At 19.7% G+C, this 26132-nt stretch overlaps 1 protein-coding gene and 1 long non-coding RNA gene across 15 annotated transcripts in view; one reads left to right on the top strand and one right to left on the bottom strand.

Annotated features, from left to right (window-relative positions):
- Nucleotides 1-200: 200 nt before the first annotated feature.
- The window catches only part of LOC107999565 (uncharacterized), a 30905-nt gene continuing 4973 nt past the window's right edge, over nt 201-26132 (bottom strand). For 13 of the 14 annotated variants that reach the window (XM_062072096.1, XM_062072100.1, XM_062072102.1 and 10 more), the window contains 11 exons: nt 25910-26077; nt 25650-25770; nt 5474-5744; nt 5112-5275; nt 4668-4818; nt 3964-4143; nt 3550-3645; nt 3298-3484; nt 2173-2498; nt 1146-1337; nt 201-1058 (listed from right to left, as the gene is read on the bottom strand). In XM_062072096.1, coding sequence (XP_061928080.1) covers nt 931-1058; nt 1146-1337; nt 2173-2498; nt 3298-3484; nt 3550-3645; nt 3964-4143; nt 4668-4818; nt 5112-5275; nt 5474-5744; nt 25650-25770; nt 25910-25926 — 1833 coding nt within the window. In that variant the 5' untranslated portion in view covers nt 25927-26077 and the 3' untranslated portion in view covers nt 201-930. Of the gene's footprint in view, nt 1059-1145; nt 1338-2172; nt 2499-3297; nt 3485-3549; nt 3646-3963; nt 4144-4667; nt 4819-5111; nt 5276-5473; nt 5745-7301; nt 7405-7830; nt 8744-25649; nt 25771-25909; nt 26078-26132 lie in introns of those variants that run through there. The other variant, XM_062072110.1, reaches the window with a different exon arrangement.
- LOC133665748 (uncharacterized) lies at nt 13357-15213 on the top strand. The gene is made up of 2 exons (XR_009828993.1): nt 13357-13705; nt 14082-15213. It is a non-coding gene; the product is annotated as an uncharacterized LOC133665748 (long non-coding RNA).

Raw genomic sequence — 26132 nt, 5'->3', positions numbered from 1 at the left:
AAATAATTAATCAGCAATAAAGATTAAATATTTTAAAAATATTTAATAATCAATTAATTATATATATATTATATAATTAATTATATAATTATATATATATAATAATTTTATTATATATTTATATAAAAAATATAATAATTTTTAAAAATTGTATTAAATTACTGCAAAGTTCATAACAAAAATTAAAAAAAATTCAAAAATTATTTGTATAAAATTAGCATTTTATTAAACAATATATAATAATATATATACACATTCCTTAAAATTTATTGAACAATTTCATAATTTTTTTCCAATAACTTTTTATCCTTCCAGATGAATTCATTTAATAATTTTTTCAAGCATTTAATATTTCTTTTTTTCTCAAGAAAAGTTTTAAATATTTTCAAGGAAAAATAAATGATAAAAAATGAATTATGAACATCCAGTAAACATATAGAGATAAAATAGATAGTAGAGCATTCAAATTCTGAAAAAAAGTTCAATTCTTTATTAGTTTTATCCATATTGAAAATGATACGTTCCTCTTTTTTTAATAACTATATTCCATGTCCAATTATAAATATTATTAAAATAAAGAATTTATAATAAATAATTATCATATTTTTTACTAAATACATAATAAAGTTTGATATCATTTGTAAAAAATACGTATAAACTTTTTCATCTTAATAAAATAAATGAAAAAAAAAAAATTCTGATACAAAAGAGTATTGCATTTATTTTTTGTTTCTTTCTCTTTTTCATTTTTTTATATCTTTAAATTTTGTTTCTTTGTTATTTTATAAATATGTATAATAAATAAATTTTTTATAATATGGAACCGTTTAAATAATGATTAATATCATTGCTGTGATATGATGAATATATAATATTAATTAATTGAAAATTTTACTAAAATATATAAAATCAAGAAATTTCCTGTTCTATTCATTTCTGTGATTTTTTTCTTCGAATAAGTATAATTTCTATCGTCCACATTATTACTGTAAATAATGTAACACTATTTATCACAATTAGGGAAGGTGCGAAATTTCCAAAATTATCGCGCATTATACCTGTAATAATAACAAAAATAATATAATTTATTAAATATCAAATATTTTGAAATTTTAATGATATTGCAAAATTTTCATTTTACGTACCAAGCATAGGGCCTGCACATAAAAGCAGCATTCCATTTACAATCATTTGAATTCCTGATGCATTCGGTAATTTATGGATTGGTACGTAAGAAGGTATTACTAAACTCATATATATTGAACGTATTCCTTTGGCAGCTCCTAGTCCAGAAGCAACGATTAATAATGACGCAAATCCATTAATGAACAATAAAGCTGTATGAAAATTTAAAAAATTCATATTAAATATAAATATATAATAAAAAATATTCGATAATAAAGTAATAAGTTTGAAGAGATTATTTTTTAAATTATTATTTTATTAGGAAAAGTAAATATGTAGAAAAACATAATAATAAAATAATACAAAATAATGATTAGTATAATAATTAGTATGCGTGATTATAAAATTTAATTAATAAATTTTATGATTTTAAATAAATATAATCACAATAGACATTATATAACATAATATGGAATAAAATATTTTTTTGAATGATTAAAAAATAATAAAAATTTAATCATCTAAATAAATAAATTACTAAATAAAGAATAATATTTATAATGAATCTTGAATTTGTTGAAACATTATTTTTACATATTTCAGTTTAAAAGTTATTAAACAATTATTCTTTGTTTCTTTTTCTTTATTCAGTTATTAAAAAATTTAAAGCAAAATATTTGTTTTTGCTATTTTAAATTAAAATTTTACTAAAATGCTTATAATTCTCTTTCAAACAAAATAATAAATAAAAATATTTTAAAATTAAAATTTAAGATTATAAAAGAAATATTTGCTATTTTTTTTTTAGAATTAATTTCTTCTTTCTGCATATTATTATTCATATTTAAAAAATTTTATTATAAAAAATAAATAAATTAATAAAATCATTATTAAATATTATTTTAATACTGTTGATGAAAATATTTCATAAGGAAACATTAAAATGTAAATTATAAAATACATATCTTCTATTTGTTTTATATTCAAATTTCAAATGTTTTTCTTTTTATCGAACATAAAATAAATTACATATGATCGAATACTTACATGTTCTACTGATAATTAAAAGACATAAACTCATCATGTACATTATTTTCGGTGGTTGATTAAACCATTCCCCGATAAAAGGAGCAAGAATTCTAAACACCAAATCTACACTTGCAATGGTACTCATTATATATGCAATCTGCTTAGTTGATATATTCATGTCCGTTAGAATGAAAGGTGTTAGTTGAGAGAAATTCATTTCAGCAAAAACAGCTATAGACATTCCTAACATCAGATTTACGTAGCCTGGGTCCTTCAATAAATCGAGATCAAAATATTCTGCTATCCTCCTCAATATTCGTGACATAATAGATTTATTCTTTAATCTACAATTGATTAAATTTTATGTTCATTTCATTTGTATCGTTCATTTTCAATTCTTTAGCTTATTGATAAGATATTCATTCATAAGATTTTGAAAATAAAAAATTTCTTATAAAAAGGAAAGTTTCCTTAAAATTAATTAAAATTTAATTTAATTAAAATTTCTTTTAAAAAATATAAGATGTAACATTTTGTATAGAAAGAAAGAATTTTAACTATTTTTTGAATATTCATAATAGAATTTGAAACAATTTTCCAAAAATAAATTGTTATGCTATAAAAAATCAAAATTTTTTTTTATATTTGCCTCAATTATAATTGCTATTTTGTTTTTCATACATCATGTTAATTTTATAATCGTTTTTATAGTCGATTTTTTATAATTAAATATAATAATATAATAATATTTTTAGAATTATATATTTTTAAATAATATATTTTCATAATTAAAATCACAATGTCTTAATATCCTGATCATAGATCCAAAATTTTGTATGAGAAAAATAAGTTATAATAATAATAATGAATTTATGAAATAAATATAATTATAATCAGAATACAAGGTATTATATTATAAGTTATAAGAGATTAATGTATATGCATATTTTTTATATATTTATCAAAAAAGAAAAAAAATTTATACGTATCATTATCTTGTAAAAAATTCAATTTTTTTCTATTTTATTTTAATCTATATATGTATGTAGATAATAAAATATATATATATATATACACATTATTATATATATATATGTATTATATATATATATATATATATATATATATATATATAATACATACTTTTCACCATTATCATTTTCTGCATTCGATGTTGCGTTTATATCGTTTTTTGTTAGTAATATATCGTTTTCTTCGTTTATTATATTCTTGTAATCATCAATTTCATTTTTACTATTATATTTTATCAAAGGTTTCTCTTCAAAGATTTTAATACTGCTGCCAAGATTGATCGTATCAATGCTTTTAACTGGAATAAAATATTTTCAATTATTTATTTTTTTTATAAATTTTAAGAGATCTATGTATACTCACATCGACGATTGTTATATTGAATTTTTGAATGGTCTTTTCCCATTTCACCATTTTCAATGATTTTGTACATATCAACTTCTTTTTCTCCTATAGAAACTATAATAACATTTTTTAAAATTAAAATTAATATATAAAAAACAATAATTAAAAAAACAATCATTGATTTTGCATATGCAAAGTATGTAAAAATAGAAATAATTCTTTGATTAAAATTTATAAGTCTGAGATTATAATATCACAAATTAAAAATTTCAAATATAATTTTATCATAAATATGTAATATTTTACATAATATAATATTTCAAAAAAATGAATTTATATTATAATATAATAAAATAAAAAAAATTGATTTTATAATTTTGTTATCGTGATATCTATTAAATATTAGATATGACTCCTGGATTATTTTCTTACCACTTAATGTTTCTGACATTTGACGAGCATAAGGTATATCGAATCCATAAATACTTCCAATTTCTGCATCGTGATCGATATTCGAAACTTGAGTTATTTTTCTTTTTCGTGATACATTATTTAAATCCATGATTGAATTTTTAATATTTACTTCTTCTTGAATAATAGTCTCTTTCTGATCTAAAATTAATTTTATTTTAATTTAATTCTTTTTTTTTCTTTTTTTTTTAGATTTTTAAATATTTTTTTAAAATTTTCATCATGATTTTTATATATCGAATCAAGCTATTTATGGACCACCAATAGAAATTTCTATATACATAATAAAGTAAATGTTGGTATGTAAAAATTTTGGTTGGGACTTATTTATTAAGTTATAAGAAAAATTTACGTTAAATGAAGGAAGACAAATAAAAACGATGGTATGATAAATATAATCTCATTCTATTTCCATCTCGTTTTATCTTATATTATTTTATTCTATATCCTATATTAAATTAAAATTGTTTATAATTTAATAAATAAATTTCAATCAAAATTTTTATATAACAATTTTTATGTTTTTTTTTAAATATTTAAAATCATTCTGTAAATGTAAATAGAAAAATGCTATAATATAATAATATAATATATAAATATATAATATAGTATATAAATAATTAATAAATATGTTAGATTTAGTTTTGTTTCTGAACAATTTTTACCTAATATTTTATTTTTGTCTTCTTTCGTTAATGATTCATCATTCGAAGATTTCGATTTAATTGCATCTTTCACATGCCATTTGAGTGGATGAAGTAGTAAAGCTCCTATCAATGAATGAAAAGAAAATGCTCCATACAATAGTATCGTTCCCTATAACATAAAAATAAAAAATATGTAATAGATATGAAATTAATTATATTAAATTTCATTTCTTAAATTATTTTAATATAGTTTTCATATTTAATATTTTTATCCTTCAAATGTATTAAATATAGAATAATAAACTTAAAAAATCTATAGAAATTCTAAAGAATTATATATTTAATTTTTTTCTTTCCATTCCAAAATTATTATTTTCTTTGATTTAATTATTATTATAGTGATAAATATAATTATAAAAATTAAATTAATTATAAAAACATATCATACATTTTCTAAAATACCTGAAATCCATAATATGAAAGTAAAAAGGAAGTCACTTGAGGTACAACTATAGGTCCCAATCCAATAAGCGTCATTGCTAAAGACATGGCGCGTCCTCTCTTCGTTGTAAAATAGGAGTTCAATGCATATGAAAAAGCAGACAACGTCATATACGTACCTAATGCTACATAAAAAAATACCATCTTACTAATAATATATTATAAAGATATTATAATATAAAATATTATATTATTTATAAAATAAAATATTATTTCAAATTTTTTTTTTATTATATTATTATTTTTTTATTATATATATTTTATATTCTTCTCATTATTTAAATATTTGAATAATTTTTTATTATAATATGAATCACACTTACACGTGAATATACCATAGAATAATATGAAAAAAGTAAAAGAATTGATAAATGCCGTTATAATTACTCCAATACTGAAGAATAAGCTACCAATTATAGCCATTTTCCTATATCCATAGTTCCGTAACAATGGACCATTCACCAATCCAAGTATCATACCAAAAGAAAAACTTGTATTAATAATAATCGTCCCTTGAGTTGCATTGAACCCAAAACGAGGAAAAAGATCTTTAAATATCAATCCAAATCCTTGTATGATTGATACGGTACATATCTATAAAAATAATTCGATATTATTATTTGATAATAGAGAAATCTGAATGACTGTTATATAATTATTAATTAATAAAATGTGAAAAGGACTTTTTTAAAAACAATATTTCATAAAAGATTTTTCTCAAAATAATTTTTTTTCTTTGAGAAAAATTTCATATTCAATCACATTCCAAAGTTGGGTTTAAGCATTTCAATATCAGATACAATGTTTCGAAGTCAGAACATATACCAAATATTTTGATGTAATCAAATTATTTTTATTAATTTTTAAAATTATAATGAATGATAAAAAAAACGATTTTATATAAAAATAATAAAATTCAGAAAAAAATTTTTTATTACACGAATAAATCCTGTTTTTATTTTCTCTATAAAAAACATTTATATTAGGCAATATAGAATCTAAAATAAAATATTTTTTCAAACCATTACTTTTTTTTTATATTTCGTAAATTTGAAATGAATGTCTATTTTTTAATTTTTTATATGAATTCTAATAATTAAGATGGGGAAAGTAAATAAAAATTGTTTTAGAATATATTTATTGAATGTAAAAAATAAAAATGTTATTACATATCATTAAAATATTTCTTTATCAAAATATATAGAAGAAAAATAAATTTGCAAAAATAATACAAAAGATACAATAAAATAATGTTGATATAAATTGATATAAATTTTGTTTTGTTTTATGCAAGAAAAAATAGGAACATATCTACATACACGTTCATTTAAAATATACACACCTTCATTTTTCGAGATCATTCAAGATGTAATGAATTTATTATAAACTATTTTTTTAATATAAATATCTTATTTGTTAACAAAATGATTAACAAAATGTCCCAAATATATAAATTCCGTTTAAATTTCCGAAAAAACAAAAGTTCATTATCGTAATAATATCCACATTTTGACCTATATGTTACATCGAGGCTAATTGAATAATATTATCTTTCTTTGTTTACAAAATATTTGTTAATATATAAATAAATATATGAAAAAATTGTTTAAGTAATAATATTCAATAATTAATATGATTGGAAATCGTTATTTATCTGTGGATATGATCGGAAAATGACAGAAAATAAGATCTCAGTTACACAAAAATAATTTTTAAATTATTATAATATTGTAAATTGAAATATTGATTTTGTGCATAATTTTTAGACATCAACAACATGAAATAGATAATTCTCGCCTTGTTTCATTCTTTTTTAACTATTAAAAAATTAATTTTATTAATATTGCAAAACTTATATAAAGAAAACCAATTGATAATTTCATTTGATCATTATTTTTTTATATATTAATTGAAAATTAATTTTAATTTTGATAAAGTGAAATCCTGACAATTTTCGTTTGAAATTATTTTACTTGAAAAAAGAGCAAAAAAAAATTTTTTTTTAATCAATTGAAGTTTTGCTGTAATAATTATTATAGATAAATTATTATAAACAACAAATTACAATTATTATAAATCATCGATTATCAACAAAATGTAGATAATGTAGAATAAATGTAGAAAATTTTTTATTTATAATATTTAACATACCCCGTTCAATCCATACGCCAAAACAATCATCCAACCCCATTTTCCATTTGGAGGTAACTGATTCGTTTCTTCTGTGATCATTATATTTTTCCTTTTCTTTCTTCTTATTATTCAAATATATCACATCATAAAAAAATATTATTGCAATAATTCTGTATAATTATTCTTAATAGAAATAATAATTAAAAATTTATCAAATAGTCTATTTTATATAATGCATATGTTTTTCATCTAATATATTTATTATATTTAAATATTATTAGTTCCTAATATCATTGATTTATGTACATATATATAAAACACGGTATTATAACGCTATTGCAAACACTATCATTTTTTTCAATACAGTATAAATATATTAATTATAAATTATAAACACTGCACTTATTGTACATAGATTATTTGAATAATATAATTATATGATTATTTGAATAAATAACAAAAAATGATCATATTATTAATTGATAAAATCATGCACAATATATTTCACATAATATAATTTCATAATAAAATTAACATAATATCATACCACAAGAAAAATTATAACAAATGATGTCAGTAATATCAGTCTTTTATTGTTAATATGATAGATATAAAAGAAGTTTTCGTATAAAACGAGTGTTTATTACACTTCATATTAGATAAAATTATGTATTATCGATTAATCTAATCTTTATCTTTATATTGCTTTGTCATTATACATTGCAGAAATAAATGTTGGAATATAAAGTCATAATATCGCTTATCTTTATTTATATTTTTTGATACTTTAAATATTACAAAGAAAGAAAAATTTGAAGACAGAATCTAGTCTTTTAAAAAAGTAACAAATTAATATTGAATTAAAAAAAATATTAAGAGAAATATTAAAATAATATTTTATTAATATTTATATAATTATATAATTATATAATTAAAAAAAAGTAATAATACATTCGGAGAGACTTTTGATAGTTAAATAATTAAAAATGAATACTCATTAAAACTATTGCGAATAATAGAAACTATCCATATATTAAATATAACCAAATGAAAACAATCGCTGCAACTGGTTGATATAGAAAAACAAAGAACATTTTACAAATTTTTTTTTTACATTTTATAAAAATTAATTCAAAATTAATTAGAAAGTTTAGAAAATTTACAAATTTTTGAATATCCCCAAAACAAAAAATAATTTTATAATAAACTTATTGCATATTTATATTGTTTTGAAAATTTTAATTAATTTTTAAATTTTAAATAATTTTCATTCTACATATAATGATTGACAACCTTACTTTTCGAAATATTTGCGATAATAATTACTATTGCTAATTAAATTTTATTACATGTATATGTCAACAATACATGAGCCCATTGTTTGTAATATACAATTTTCAACTATATTTGTACTTTCTATCTATACTTTTTGCATATAGAACTAAAAAAAAAAAAAGATAAAAGATTATTCTTGCTATTTGTAACATTTATAAAAAAATTTTTATTTATGATTTTTTTTTATTATGTATTAAATTGTGATTAAATACTGAATATTGCTAAAATATTTTATTACGGAATTTTTATTTCAATGGATATAAACATTTAACTCAGTAATTATTAATTATTATTCTGTATTTATATTTATGTTTAATATTTATATTATTTAAAAAATTAAAAATTTTAAGTCGCAATAAATATTTGTTAAATTAATTCTTAATTCTATGAATAAAATGAATGATTTATCTCTTAATGCTTTTTAATTAACGATCTTATCAATCTCATAATTATAAACAAGAATTGTATTTAATTTATTAAATGTTTCTTTCATTTTTTGGTTTTCATCTCACAATGCACGTTTTAAGAAATTACGAAATATTAGTTAAATAAATGAAAATATTTGAAAAGTGAAACAAAAATAATTTGAAAATATATCTCTCTAATTCAATTAAGTAGATGACCCTGAAATAATTGATATACTAACAATAGTCATAAGTTAAATAATATTTACATAGAATTATGATAAAAGAACACGATTCAAGAAATTATTAAACTATTTCTAAAATCTTTGATGTATACTAGCATTGAACAAAATTAATAATAATATTATACATATACATATATTATTTTTTTATTTGTATTAAAAATTTAAAATTTTATCATTTGTCAACTATAAAAATTGTGATATTGTATAAGTGATTTTTAATGTAAATAATGCTCAAAATATTATTCATTACAATTAATAAGAATGAGTAATCGATTGATAATATATATTAAAATTATAATTCTTAAAATATATATGTATTTACGTATATTCTAATGATATGATTTTTCATAAAATTTTAAAGAACTTGATTTTTCTAATATAAAAATGAAATTGACTAATTTTAAATTGATAAAAAGAATTATAAAATTATCTATGAATTTATTATATATAATTATTACTTAATAATAAAATATTACTTTACAAAGTACTTTATAAAATCATGATGTAATATAAAATTTTGTTTATTTATCTTCATTCTTAAAATGTTTAAAAGTGAAGTTTTAACTTGTTAAAATAAATACAAAATTATTGTGAAAAATTATCTTGAACAGCATAATAAAATAATTAATGATTGAAATACTCAATGAAACATTTCACGATAGTAAATAGACGATAATATTCAGATTGGTATCAAATCATTATTTTTTTATCGATATATGACGCGATATTTCGTCATTTGATAACTCAAAATTTTATTTCGTAATTTTCAATCCGACATATATCTAAATATCTAATCGTAAAGTGTACTAAAAAGATTACAAAATTTAGAGATATAAAAAAAAAACAATTGAATTTGTAACAAATTAATATAATATAAAATTTATAATAAATTTGTCTTAAAAATTGCGATATCAAATATAAAAAAATTAAAATACTCTAAATTTAAAAGTATAACAAAAAATATTCATTATAATTATAATTATTATTTAATAATTACATATATTATAGTGTAATTATTGAAATAAATATAAGTGCAATATTATTAATATATATTTATAAATTTAAAATAAATTATTATATAATAGGTAGCGCTAAAACAAATTGTAATTGTAATTTTATTATACTCTTTAAAAAATATTTAAATAATAATAATTTACTAATACTAATAATTTTGAAGAACTTGACTTTTCTAATGTGAAAATGAAATTGACTAATTTTATATTAATAAAAAGATTTATAAAATTATCTATGAATTTATTATATATAATTTATCTAATGAATTCATAAAATATTATTACACAAAGCATTAGAATGTAATATATATATATAATATGATAAAATTTTGTTTATTTATCTTCATTCTTAAAATGTTTAAAAGTGAAGTTTTAACTAGTTAAAATAAATACAAAATTATTGTTTATTATTAATATATCTAATTTTACAATTAATACATCTAAAATTAATCATAACATTTAAATATTGTTGTTATTACTATTATTCAATCAAGTGGAAAAATATTATTATTGAAATTTTTTTATATTTTCTATTTGTTTATTTAACTGCATTTTCGAGTAATGATTTACTAATTTTAATATATATGATTAAACATTGATTGAATTTCGAAGAATTTGTACAATTTATGCATAAACCGCTTTTATCTTATTTTCTTAAAAATACAAATTAAAAACATAAACAAAAACACAAAAAAATTATTACATTTGTAAAAAATTCCATTTCAATTAAAATTTGAAATACAACGTTAATTTTTGGAAAACACAGTCTGCTTATTAGAAACATAAAGTGAATGTGATAATACATAAGAATATATATTATATGAATATTGCACTTCAAGAATTCCTACATTTTGATCATCATTATTGTGATTATATTATTTTTTTATTTTCAACTATGTATGGCAAATATTTAATTACATGATAGTTATATATTATTTAGTATTTTAGTATTATAAATCATATTAATAATATATATATTTTATGATTGAATTACCAAGCATAAATTATCATTTACAAAAATTTATTATATACATGTATACAATTTGTGCCAATAATTGCATATTATCACCGTGCGCGTAGTATCAATTTACTTATCAATTTAATATTGGATTAAAATATTTATTAGTTCTACATCGTGTTGCTCTATATTATCTATATTATTTTAAAAATTAAAATACAATGCGATTAAATTCAGACTTTTTATATGATGTAAGAATTATATCGTAACGTTAAAAAATAATTCATAATTTCGCAAAAAAAAAATATTTAAAAAGATTGAAATAAAAATGAAAGTAAAATACAATTAATTAGTTTGAATTGCTATTTGATTCAATATTTCAATAAATATTTATATAACATAAAATTTTTTCATTGAAAAATGCTTCAAATGATTTTTAATACAAAATTTTTAATACTATATTTATTATATTGATATATATTATTATAATGAAGTGAATACGTCACGTAATGATATATAACATATGATATATAACATGTGATGAAATGAATTCAAATTTCGATTTTTTTTCATTATAAAAGTTGTATGCAATATATGTATTACAATGATATGGCATTTAATTTATAATTTATAATTTTTAATTCATAATTCTCATTATAAAACGTAATGAATAAAAACAGTAAATATATAAAATATATATTATCATATAAAATAAACAAAATGAACAATTATGATAAAATAATTACAATCTGCTAATTCATTTTCTATTTATATTCTTTCAAATTACAAAAATTTCTTAAATTTATTTAATAAAATATATCAAGCTATTTATATGACATGATTTATAAATACTGAATAATTCTAATACAATGTATAGGAATATAATATTTATATAACGCGATATTTCAATATGAATTTATATGACATTATCTATTTATATTACTTTTATTCATTGTTTGTGAAATGTTTCATTTTAAGTTATTTATTGAATTGATGATTATATTATATATCTGTTAAATAAATCTATTTTTTGATTAAATTTAGTTAAGGCAATATTTTTTTCAACTTTTCTTAGATCATAATTAATCTCAACATATCAAATATTTTGATATTCTTTCTAATATAATAATTAATCAAATTTTAAAAATACATATAGAACAATTTTCTCATTAGTAGTTTTCAAACATTTATGAATCGTGATCTTTTATTTATAAAATAATTGTATCGAAAATAAGCTTCAACCCATAAATGTTTGAGAATTATTATTCATTAATAATTTAAAGATATTTTATACTTCTTTTGAATTCACTAACAAAAGAATCACTCTGTATTATAAGGCGGAATTGTATTAAAACTGTAGATTTTCATCAAGAAAAACGCTCTTACGGTGGATTCTGCATCGAAAACGTTCAGAGAGACGTTATTCAACACAAACTCGCTCTGTTACATCAAATTCTGGAACGAAAAATTGATTTCGATAAGTTAACTTTTCGGCACGAAAATCGCAGTTTTGGCGAATTCTGCTTTGATATTATTGAGAATGAGTTTTCAAGCTGATACTTGAGTTACATTGAATTCTACCATGAAAAATCGATTTTGATCAAATTTGTAGCTTTTCAACACGAAAATCGCTATTATGACAAATTCTGCATCGAAAATTACTAGAGTGACGTTATTTAAGCGATTTTCCTGATATTTTTACAATAATATGAATATAATCGTTTATTCGCAGCAGAATGTGATATGACACGACGCTTTTGTATTAAATCATTTTTCTAACCATTTTTGAAGATTTCGCACTAAGAATCACTTTCGATTCACTTATGAGTATTTTTATAAAATTTGATAAAATTGATTATTCATAGCTGAATTTGCCATAACATATCGAGTTTGTTCTAAAACGTAATAGCGATTTTTGTATCAAAATGTTTCAATTACGATAAAAATCGATTATTCACAAAAGAATAAGACATAAAACGATGCATTTTTCATAGATCATATCTCTCTAATCGTTTAGGATCGTGAAGGAGATTTCACATAATAGCATCATTCATGTCGAAAAGCTATAATTTTGAACAAAATCGAATTTTTGTTGAATAATTCAATGTAACTAGAGTATCAGTTAGAAAACGTCACATACAAAGCAGAATTCGCAGAAACTACGATTATCTTATCAAAAAGCTATTAAAGCAATTTAGATAAGAATCGATTTTTCATGCAGAATTTGACGTAACTCAGCGAATTTGTGTTAAATAACGTATTTCTGATCATTTTCGAACCTGAAATGGCCATAGTAACATCTTTCGTATCGAAAAGCTACAATTTTTATCAAAATCGATTTTTCATGGCAGAATTTAATATAATTCAGCGACTTTATGTTAACGTATAATGTATTCGCTATAACAACGTTTCTGGTATCGAAAAGCTACAATTTTTATTAAAATCAAAATTTCGTGCAGAATTCAACGTAAGTAAAGTATCAGCTAGAAAACGTCACTAATTTCAAAGCTGAATTCGCCGAAATTGCGATTTTTATATCACGAAGATTTTGATTAGAATCGATTTTTCATTGAAAAACTTGACATAACTCTGCGAGTTTGTATTAGTTAACGTGTTTCTGATCATTTTCCATGATGATGATGAATATTTGCTGTAACAACATTTCTAATATCAAAAAGCTACAATTTTGATTAAAATCGAATTTTCGTTGCTAAATTTAACATAACTCGGCGAGTTTGTTGTAGATAACATAATTCTGATCGTTTTCGATGTCGAAATTGCCTTAACAATGTTTTTAATATCAAAAAATTACAATTTTAATCAAAATCGAATTTTTGTTGCAGAATTCAACGTAACGTTTTCGAATATCAGCTTGAAAACATCACTCTCGACGATTACAAAGCGGAATTCGCCGAAAATATGATTTTCATATCACGAAGCTACAATTTTGATCAGAATCGATTTTTCATGGCAGAAAAATGTGACATAATTCAGGAAGTTTGTGTGAGATAACGTGTTTCCAATCGTTTTCGTAGCCGAATTCGCTTTAACAGCGACTCTGGTGTCGAGAAACTACAATTTTGATGATAATAAAATGTTTATGGCGGAATTCAACTTGACTTGAGTTTCAGTTAGAAAACTTTCACTTTCAATAATTTCTATGTTCGTAATATATATATACAGGAATTGTCTTGTTCAAAAATTAAAATTGATGAATGGCGAATTGTCAGAGTAGAATCTTCGGCAGCTGCAGCGTTGGTTCGTCATGAGAATTATATTGTATGCAAAGTTATATTGTATGATTTTCCAAATTGCAGCGATATTGACCAGACTGTTACTTTCGCATCTCTTAGAAAAATATTATGCCAAAGTGTATTTGGTGCAACAGCGATCTAACGGCGAAGGCCAAGGCGAAACATTAAGACCAATGCAATAGCAAAAGCAATATTTGAGTAGTGAAGTCGGTAACTGTTCCTCTCAGCGCATCGGAACTACTCATCCTGAATGAATGTGTCGACATTGTCCATGTGAGACCATTTTCCATATAATAAATGTGCTAACTGGTCACAGTTACTTCGTTTCTTACTTGTGTCGCATCGAAAGAGAAGCCACGGAGCGCAGCTTCTTCTCTCCCTCAATATGACTTGGCATATTTCCCGGTGTAAAGCTTTTACGGAAGACTGCCATGTTCTAATCGGGCAGATAAAAACGGATCTTTCTTCGTTAATTGTATTAAGGTTTTGGCCGATAAAATTCCAGTATATCCCGATAGTCTCTCTTCTAGGTAGAGCTGAAGTGTCCAATTTCTCCCGTGATAAAAAAAAGCATCAGCCGAGCTATGAAATATTGAAATATGTCAAAAATATACACGTGTTGACAAACTCTTAAAAATGACGTAATATTTTAGATAACATCACTTTTATTTAGATTTAATAGATACCTGCAAATGAAAATAATAAAAAAGGATTTTTCTAAGGAATTTCTCCGAATAAGCTGTTTATAAATCTCGTAATCTATATAATATAATCTTATAACCTAAGCAAGTTACTCCATCAAATATAGTCCGTGACACTTAAAATTGCAGATTTAATTTTTTGAAAAATTTTAAATTCTAATTTCATATATGTATACTATTATCTATTTACATATCTAATTATCTATCTATGTATTTAATTATTTAATTATTTTGTATATATATATATATATATTATAGGAATCAACATTATATTTTTTTTATTGTTTCAAGCAAAAGGAAACGAAAGAAAAGAAAAAGTAAAATATACCACATAAACGCAATCGACTTTTTTATTTTTCTTTTTTATTTATCGTTCTTTGTTATTATAGTCTCTTCACTTTATAAATATGTTTTATATTTAAATTTTTATTTAAAACGGAATTTTTATTTTATAAATTCGATATATGCTTTATCGATTAACATGTTTAATACGGTTAAACCATATTTTAATTTTAATTTTAATTTTAATTTTCGATATCTTAATATTTGAAATATAAAAGAAAAAGAAAAAATATATAAATCGAAAATAAAACAAATAGAAACGAAGATCCGAAGATTTTAAATTTTTGTTTTATTTATCCTCTTTTATTGTTATATAATACATATATACATTAAAACTTTATTTATCGGTTAAGAAATTTTTTTTTATCTTTTGATAAACTCGTTTCTTTTTTTATTTTATTATATCAGCGTATCCGACGAATTTCCTCCATTTCATCGATTTATATATTATTTATATATATTATAAAATCATTACTTGTCGATATTTCATTTATTCAATATATAATATTATAATTATTTACATTTTAATAATTTCTTCATATAGCGATAACGTCTTTATTCGAAAAACAGAGAGGAATTTCGTCTTCGAAAATTACTATTAATAATCGATGAATATTCAATGACAACCATAGAACACGAAACACGTTCGTTATGATATTTATAAAAATATTAATCTTTAAAATTTCATCAATTGTTATTGTAGCATTTCTTTGTTTTTACAATATGTTAGATAGATATTGCAATTTAATATTTAAGGTTTTTTAATAAATTTTTTAATAAATTTTTAAAATTTATTTATTGGTTTATTTTCTTATTTTATCAATCACATTTTTGATAGTAATTCGTTTTTTCATTATTATTATTAATTAATACGATGTTAATATCAAATAAATAAAATTATTATTATATAAAGAAGTTTTAATAATATTTTCTTTTTACTTTCTTAATTTTTTGATCGTTCTTGTTGGAATTATTTTAATATATTTCCGATCTTTTAATTAAAACTAAATATAATTTTTTTATATTCTTGCACATATTTTTATTTTGTTTAATTTAATTTTTAAATGTTTGCATTACAATTTTTTACGAGAATAAATTTATCGTTGATTTAAAAAAGAAATGGGACGTTGAAAAAAATTGGAAAAAAAATTGATTCAATATAAATCAAACTATTTAGAGTATTATGAATATAAAATTTTGATCAGGGAGATGAAGATGACGTTCCAAGATGTTAATCGTAGGAAATTTTGAAAGAAAATATATAAAAATAAGCAAAATAAAAAAAAAGAGTGAAATTTGTTAGAGAAAATATTGAAATAAAATAGTCAAAATTAAAACTTAGACGAAGTGATGGAAATATATATACTTCACTATTGAAACAAATCCTTGTGAAACGGAATAGGACCAAGAGAGATTCTTTGCAAAGATTAGCCATCTTTCAAATATTTTGTTGATACATATACTAATACCACACGCTAGTTAGTAGTAAAAGAGCTACCATAATTTGAATGTTCAAAATAGTGAAAATTATTTTCCATGTATAAATTTTCCGTTAAGATAATTATCTACGATTGAAAGCTAAAATATGTTCGAAACTATAAATTAAGGATACAAAAATAAAATATTTAGATACAAAAATTAATATGTCTAGTTTATTCATATATATATAATTATTATTTTAATTATTCACGAAATAATTAAAAAATTAAACTATTGTTAAAATTACTCTACACATATTATGAGATATTATAAAAAAAATATAAAAAATATTTAAAAAAAATTTTTTATATTATATAGATTAGAATATTCTAAATTCTATGCCTATAGTAATGTATCGAAATTTAGATTATTATTTTATTGTTTTTTTCTGTTACAATCGAATTAATATACAAATATCATGCTAGAAACAAAAGTATATGTAAAAATAGGCATTTATTCCCATATTAATTAATCAAACCGTTCTTTCCATGAAACTTTTTTCAAGCAGTGAATGTACACACAGAAAACATTTTAATATTTTTATTTTTAATTTTTGAAAAATTATCTATAATTCATATATTAATATTTAATACATTACATTACATATATTACATTAAAATTCGAGATAGAAGAAAAAAGATAGAATTTTAATTTTTCTTTTTTTTTTTAAATTCTGAATTAACGTTTATAACTAATTTTACGTTATTATTAGCTTCAACCTGTTCCTGGAACTATGTATAGAGTAATAATAAAAATAATTATTATCAAATTTGCTATTAACAAGTTCAATTAACAAAACGATCAAAAGCAAAGTCCATATGTTAATGACATTGTCACGATTTACCTTGTTAAAATTCGAAATGTTCGAAAAAAGTTCTATATTCAAAAAGTTCTTGAAAGATAGAGAATTCTAAAAGTTCAAAAGATTTAATGATTTAGAAAGTACTGACGGTTCTGATTCTTGAAGTTCTGACAGTTCAAAAAGTTCTCCCAAAATGGTGATATTTTCTAAAACTTTCTCCATATTAATCTATACCTATAATCGAGTTTGCGAGTCTTCAGTGGGATATACTGTCCAATAATAAATAATGTGGATCAACCCCTTAATTGAGCGACACTCCCAATCTAAAGAAAATTCGTAGTATGAGTTTAAGAAGCTATGATACATGCAAGGGACTATGACTCCCTTTTCTTAGGAAGCTGTTTCGCACGTGATTGTAGTAAAATTCTTCTCAAGTAAGATAATGTTGATTGCTGTTGACATAATTGGAAATATAATCTCAAACTACATGGACACTCTAACTATGCCGAATTGTTTTTAAATGTACAAAACGAAATGGCATTGTCTTGCCGTGCACTATCACCCTATGCCTACTGTTCAATATCTGGACATTATGTGTTCAGTGTCTGAACAATTACTGTTATTACAAATGAAGGAAAAATAATAACAAGATGCAATTGGACGATTTTTCTATTTTTTTTATTTTCCTATACATTTTTTCCTTTTATTTATCTAATTATTTTATTTATATATTAATATATTATATCTATTTATATATAATATATCTTCTTTAAAGCGTATAAATGATTTTACGTTAAATATGACAATATTTATATGTCAATTTATATGTAATGATATAATAATAATAATGATATAATATTTATATGTAATGACAATTCTCAATTAAGGTTTTATTCATTTCTTCTAATCTTTATGTTTTTATAAAATTCGATATATAACTAATATTTCATATTAATTTAATAAGTGTTAAATTAAATAGTATTTCGATTTTAATATTTCACATATTAATTAATATAATCAAAGATAAATAAATAAATAAAAAATAACGAAATATTACTATTGTATACGCGAGTATAATATAATAAATATCCACGATCACTGTGTTGACTGTGAAAAACCCACGTATACAAACAGTCACTCATATTGATTCGGATCTTTCGTGACAGACTACAACCATGAGACGAATGATCAGACAAACAAAAATATATATAACTCTCCATTAAATGGAAAAAATCATACATTACCATCGATGCTAACCCATGAGGAATATAATGTAAAAAAAAATAAAGGAAATGGAATCTGTATAAAAAAAAATGAAAAATCATAATTTAAAATAAGATAAATATAAATATAAATATAAATATAAATATAAATATAAATATAAATATAAATATAAATATAAATATAAATATAAATATAAATATAAATATAAATATAAATATAAATATAAATATAAATATAAATATAAATATAAATATAAATATAAATATAAATATAAATATAAATATAAATATAAATATAAATATAAATATAAATATAAATATAAATATAAATATAAATATAAATATAAATATAAATATAAATATAAATATAAATATAAATATAAATATAAATATAAATATAAATATAAATATAAATATAAATATAAATATAAATATAAATATAAATATAAATATAAATATAAATATAAATATAAATATAAATATAAATATAAATATAAATATAAATATAAATATAAATATAAATATAAATATAAATATAAATATAAATATAAATATAAATATAAATATAAATATAAATATAAATATAAATATAAATATAAATATAAATATAAATATAAATATAAATATAAATATAAATATAAATATAAATATAAATATAAATATAAATATAAATATAAATATAAATATAAATATAAATATAAATATAAATATAAATATAAATATAAATATAAATATAAATATAAATATAAATATAAATATAAATATAAATATAAATATAAATATAAATATAAATATAAATATAAATATAAATATAAATATAAATATAAATATAAATATAAATATAAATATAAATATAAATATAAATATAAATATAAATATAAATATAAATATAAATATAAATATAAATATAAATATAAATATAAATATAAATATAAATATAAATATAAATATAAATATAAATATAAATATAAATATAAATATAAATATAAATATAAATATAAATATAAATATAAATATAAATATAAATATAAATATAAATATAAATATAAATATAAATATAAATATAAATATAAATATAAATATAAATATAAATATAAATATAAATATAAATATAAATATAAATATAAATATAAATATAAATATAAATATAAATATAAATATAAATATAAATATAAATATAAATATAAATATAAATATAAATATAAATATAAATATAAATATAAATATAAATATAAATATAAATATAAATATAAATATAAATATAAATATAAATATAAATATAAATATAAATATAAATATTTATATATATATATAATATATATATATATATATGTATGTATGTATGTATATAATGATTATTTAAAAAAATTAAAGTAAGAATGATGAAACTCTAAGTTGATGAAAATTAATTAATAAAGATAATTACCTCTTTGCGTAATCGATAATTGCACTAATTCTAATAAATATTCGTAATTAAAATATTCGAAGTAAGAATGTAATTCGTTTAATCTTTTCTATTTTTATCGTAACATTTTTAATAATTCATCTGTATCTATTATAAGTTATTTACCAAGTAGATATATATTGTTATAGTAAAAAATAATAATGAAAAAAATAAAAATGTATATATTTTCCATATAAGAAATTAAATATTACCGTTTATCTGATTAATCATCGTGCTGAACGATTGCTGAAATGAAATTATTCATACTGAAATTTTTTTTCCGGTCTTATAATAAACCAATAACCTGCAGAAAGAATAATAAAATTTTAAAAATAAATATTTACGGTTATATTTTTGAAAATGTTTTCAAAAAATAATGTAATTCTATTAAAATTCCATTAAAATAAGCCAATAACCAAGCTCAAATTTTATTTTAGAAATTGGTAATATCTATTTTACGAATTTAACAACATAATAACTTAATATAAAAAATTGAATAATTTATTCTTCTTGAAAAAATTATTAATGATAATAATAAATAATAAATAATATTATAAATTATTGAATAAATTAAATAACAATATATGTCAAAAGTAAAACAATCAGGAAAAATAATAAAAAGAAATTACAAAATAGATTAGTCACCTGAAGCGAAATCCAAAGATACGATTTTTAACGAAAGAATGACATTTCACGCTGCGATTATCGAATTGGACGAAGAAGAAAAAGAATTCGATATATATCAATATCGATACAACGCAATTCGCCTTTATGATTTTTAACAATAGACTAATGTCATGCGTATTGATTAATTTAAATATTGAACTTTAGCGGTTTCCTGATTGACCGAGTAACACTTTTTTTATTCACTTATCGCGAAAAAATTGAAATAATATATCATTATAATAATAATGATGAATAATTAATAATAATAAAATTTACAAAGAACATAAGAAATTCATTATAAGAATCAAATACATAAAATAATAAATAAAATTTAAAATATAGGAAAAGAATTAAAAATAAATTAAAAACAAAGCAAATAAACTATAAAAAAAGCATAAAATCATATAAAACTGAATAAAAATTATTATATACTGCAAAAATATAAGAATTCTTTCAATTAGCTTTAATATAGCAAAAATTAGAAATTTTATTTCATCATATCGTGATTATTTTCATTTGGTTGGCTTTGATTATTATATCGTGATTATTTTCATTTGGTTCGTTGTTTGATTTTAATTTATAATTATAATTATTTTTAATATTAATAAATAACATTTAAAATATTTTAATATAACTTAAAAATTAAAAAAATAATAATATAAAATTATATTTAATTTGTATTTATAATGAGTAAGAATATATTAATTTTTAAATATATTATAGTAATAGAAATTAATAATAAAAATCTAATAATAATTAAATTGAATTATAAAAGGAAATTCATTTTTCGAGCATGAACAGAACAAAATACATTAAAATCCAACCGTAATTATCTTACGTCTTGTCGCAATTTCAGAGAAAACATCATGATTTAGGAACTACTTCTTCTCAATCAAATTTTTATAAGAACATCGAGTTCAATTTTTATCTAAATTTAATTCTTAATTTGTCTTAATTTTTGTCTTAATTTGTTTTAATTTTATTTCATTTCTAATTTTTAATTTTTAATTTATTGATTAACTTTTACTTCTAAATTTTACTTCTAAATTTCTCAATTATTTTAACTAATTTACTTTAATTAATTTTAATTAATATTTAAATTTAATTTTAATTTATAACTCCCTTTAAATTTTAATTTTATTTTAATTTAATCTATAATATTTTTTTATTTAATTTTCAACTTTTAATTTTATTTCAATCTAATTTTTTATTCGTAATAGCTATTATTATAAAATTATTGTTTTATTTGTAGGAAATTTTTCAATAACAATGAATTTATAATTTTTGTAAGTAAAGTAGTTTTTCCCGAAGTAAATTGTATATTATAATATTACATTTATATATTATAATTATTATAATATATATATACATTGACTGGAAAGTGATTTTAGAATTTAGTAAAGAATCGAATAAAGATCATAGATCTCTAAGAAAATGTAACATTAAAATCATGTTCAATCTCATTAATCAATTACACGTAAAGTGATATAAAAAAAAAATTTAATAAATGATTTAGATATTTCAGTAATAAAATAAATACTACATGATTATTTGAATTTTAATTTATTTAAATTTAAAATTTATTAATTTAAATTCAATTGCAACGATTTTTACAGAAATGTGTATTAGCAAACAAAACAAAAATTATCCACTTTTATCCAATATCAATTTTTATTCATTTTTATTTCATATTAAAATTCATCATTTTCGATTGATCATTATCCGTCATTTTAATTTATAATTATAAAATGGATTATAACATAAATTATCTCTAATTATTTCTTATATAAAATAAAATTTAAAATATCTTAATAAAATTACAATTGAATAATTATAGTTGAATCGAAAATTAATATTACAATAATCTAAAATTTAGTTTTAATTTATAAAAATAGTAAAGATACATCAATTTTTTATCGTAATTATTATAATGTTATAAATTATAAAAGTTATCATAAAGTTAAATTGTTGAATTATTCATCATTATACTCGATAAGTCAGATTTGGCACTATCGATAGAAAATATACGTTTTCGTTCAATTTCGTGAAAGTGACAATGATCTCCTCTATATATGATACGATGAGAGCGATCATTTTTCAATGAACTTACGTGTCGAGAAGATTGATAATATTTTAATAAATATTATAAAAACTAAATTTTTATAATATTGAGAACATTTTTTAATCATTTATTGTAAATAATGAAATAAAATTTATTTAATATTACTATCGTATATTGTTTTATTTTTTAATTAATATTTATTTATCGCTTCATTTATTTAATCATCTGCATATTCATTTATTTATTTAAACATTTATTTTATAACATATTTCTTAATATATAATTTTCACTCATTTATTTATTCACTTATTCTTTTTCTTATTTATTTCTTTTTTTTTAAAGTTATAGTTTATTATCTTAATATATATTTTGTTTATTTATTCATTTATTCTTTTATCTATTCATTTCTAAATTTATTTCTTGATTTATTCTTTAATTTATATTCATTTATTTATTCTTTCATCTATTCTACATTTATTTTTTGATTTATTTTTTAATTTGAATAGTTAAATGTGTGTCTCGATATAGTTATCTCTTCGCTGGTAAGATCTGATAATTGGTTTTCAATTTTTTTTTTAAATTTTGTCCACATAAAAAGAAAATATTTCATTAAAAAGTTTCTAAAATATTTTGAAACTTAAAAATTTCATCATTTATTATGATGGAAATCGATGGCAAACCAAGAACTACGCATATATGCACTCCAATCTAAACCTTGCATGATTAATAACTTTTTTCAATTAATACACCGAATTGCACGTAAAATTTGTACAATATTTTGACCTCTCTCTTACTGCATTGCAATCTTGATATAAATTATATAATTTCTTTTTTTAAATTATTATATAATTTTTTTTTCGCTTTAAGTGAAATGAGAGTATTTTTGTTATGCGTTATAAATTTAAGATTTACATTAATATTAATTATAATAAATAAATTAAAATAGATGAAAATAATATTAAAGTATAAATTAAGCCTCATTATTGTTACAACGTGGGATTAATTGCGAGCGATAAATTGCTATTTTAAAACATTAATTTAAATAACAATTTAATTCCGAATTAATTTTTCTTTTTAGATTTATTTAATTCTTATTTCTTATTTTTTCTTCTCTTATTCTTTTCATAATTTATTTAACATTAATTATTAATTATAATTCATTTCGATTATCAATTATTTATATTTAAAATTTTTTTTATTTAATTTTTCTAATTCATTTATTATTAATTATTAATTTTAATGTTATTTTATTTATATGTTATTAATATATTTAATTTTGTTGCATTTAATTTTTTAATATTAGATGAGTCTCGATGCGTAGTCACTTTCTCGTGGTGATATTTCATAATTAATATCGATTATTACTCTTTAAAAAATTTCTTCGAAAATTTTCCAAAGATAAATTTTAAAAAATATCAAGCTAAGAACTATGCAGTATCTGCAGTCCAATCCAGAAAAATTATGCCAATTTTCCTTTGGAAATTTTGGTCGTCTAGATTGGACTGTAAATACCATTTTATTAAACTCCTATCAGGGGCATCGTTGCTGGGTTATCGTCATAGGATCATCGTGGGATACGTGTGACTTACTTATAAGTTAAGTTAAGATTATAAGATACATAGATTAACTTTATTGCGAGCGCATTTAGTACAAAAACATACTCTCTAACTTTGAGCGAAATATAAAATTCTCTATACTTTTTAATTTAACGATTTTATATAGTTAGTTAAAATTACTTTCTTTTTATCAATTATTTTCCAAATCTAATTTGAATCACTACCTATCAATTGTCACGCGACAATTGCAAGAATTCATCGGGTGATGCTTTACTTCCGATGATAAGTCGAAGATCCGCGCTCTCATCGAATACTTTTGGATAGAATTGATCTGAGATAAGTTAAATACGTTGAATTGGCCTCGGTAATTATACGACCATTTCCAGTTCCTTCCTGCGTATTGTTAAGACGATGTCTTAGTAATCCGGTTCCAACAGTCTTGTAACAACCTTGACCTCTGCTAGTCAACGTGAATATCACCCATGAATTAAAAAAAAGTCAAATAAATCAATTGATATAAGCCATGAAGGTAATAGTGACTCGAATTAGTTTTTTCTTACGTTCTCTCACATTTATTCCTTAATTTTTCAATATGATTTTAATTTCTTTTAACTTTTTTCGTGAAAAATACTATAATTATAAATAAATATTGCATTTCGTATTTCTACTTTCCACGTAGAAGAAAAACAAAAACAACGATGCTAGATTCTGTCTGTTTTAATATTCTAATGAAAAAAGAAAAATGAATATTTTAACCTGATGAATGTTTAAACCAAACTTTGTATTTTACTGCCATTATATTTTTAGATACACGTTTTACGGAAGGACCAAAGGTTCCTATATCCAGTAACTAAATTTCTTCCTTTGTTTTACATTACTTACGTTTAAAGATGATAAAATAGAATTAAAGTTAATTTCGGTCGTGCTTCTGCATAACATCTTAAGGTATACACCTGTATATATTGACAGTGTGCAACGACAAGTATATTGGATGAATTTTTTCCTTATAAAAAAAAAAAATATTGGTAAATTTATTATATAAAAGTCATTGACGTTAATATTTGTCTTATTCCAATAATATATATAGATTTAATTTTTAATTTTATAAGATTTTATTTTAATAAAACTTATTTAAAACTTACACGACATTTAAGAACATTAAAGTCAAAACTTCATTCCTTCATCACTTTCACAAAAAAACAATGCAATGGATTCTAATGTGTTGTCATTTCATTATAAATTGTTGCATTTGTTAATGGCAATTGAAAAAATCCATATGATATTATCTTGGACTTTTATGTCGACTTTATCTAGAGAAAAAAATTGAGTAATTGTGCCCGTAATAAATTTACATGTGCTTCGGTT

The sequence above is a fragment of the Apis cerana genome, linkage group LG2 (genome assembly GCF_029169275.1).
Source record: "Apis cerana isolate GH-2021 linkage group LG2, AcerK_1.0, whole genome shotgun sequence".
NCBI classification, from domain to species: domain Eukaryota; kingdom Metazoa; phylum Arthropoda; class Insecta; order Hymenoptera; family Apidae; genus Apis; species Apis cerana.
The sequence above is the reverse complement of the archived record's forward strand: the minus strand, read 5'-3'. Positions and strand labels throughout refer to the sequence as shown.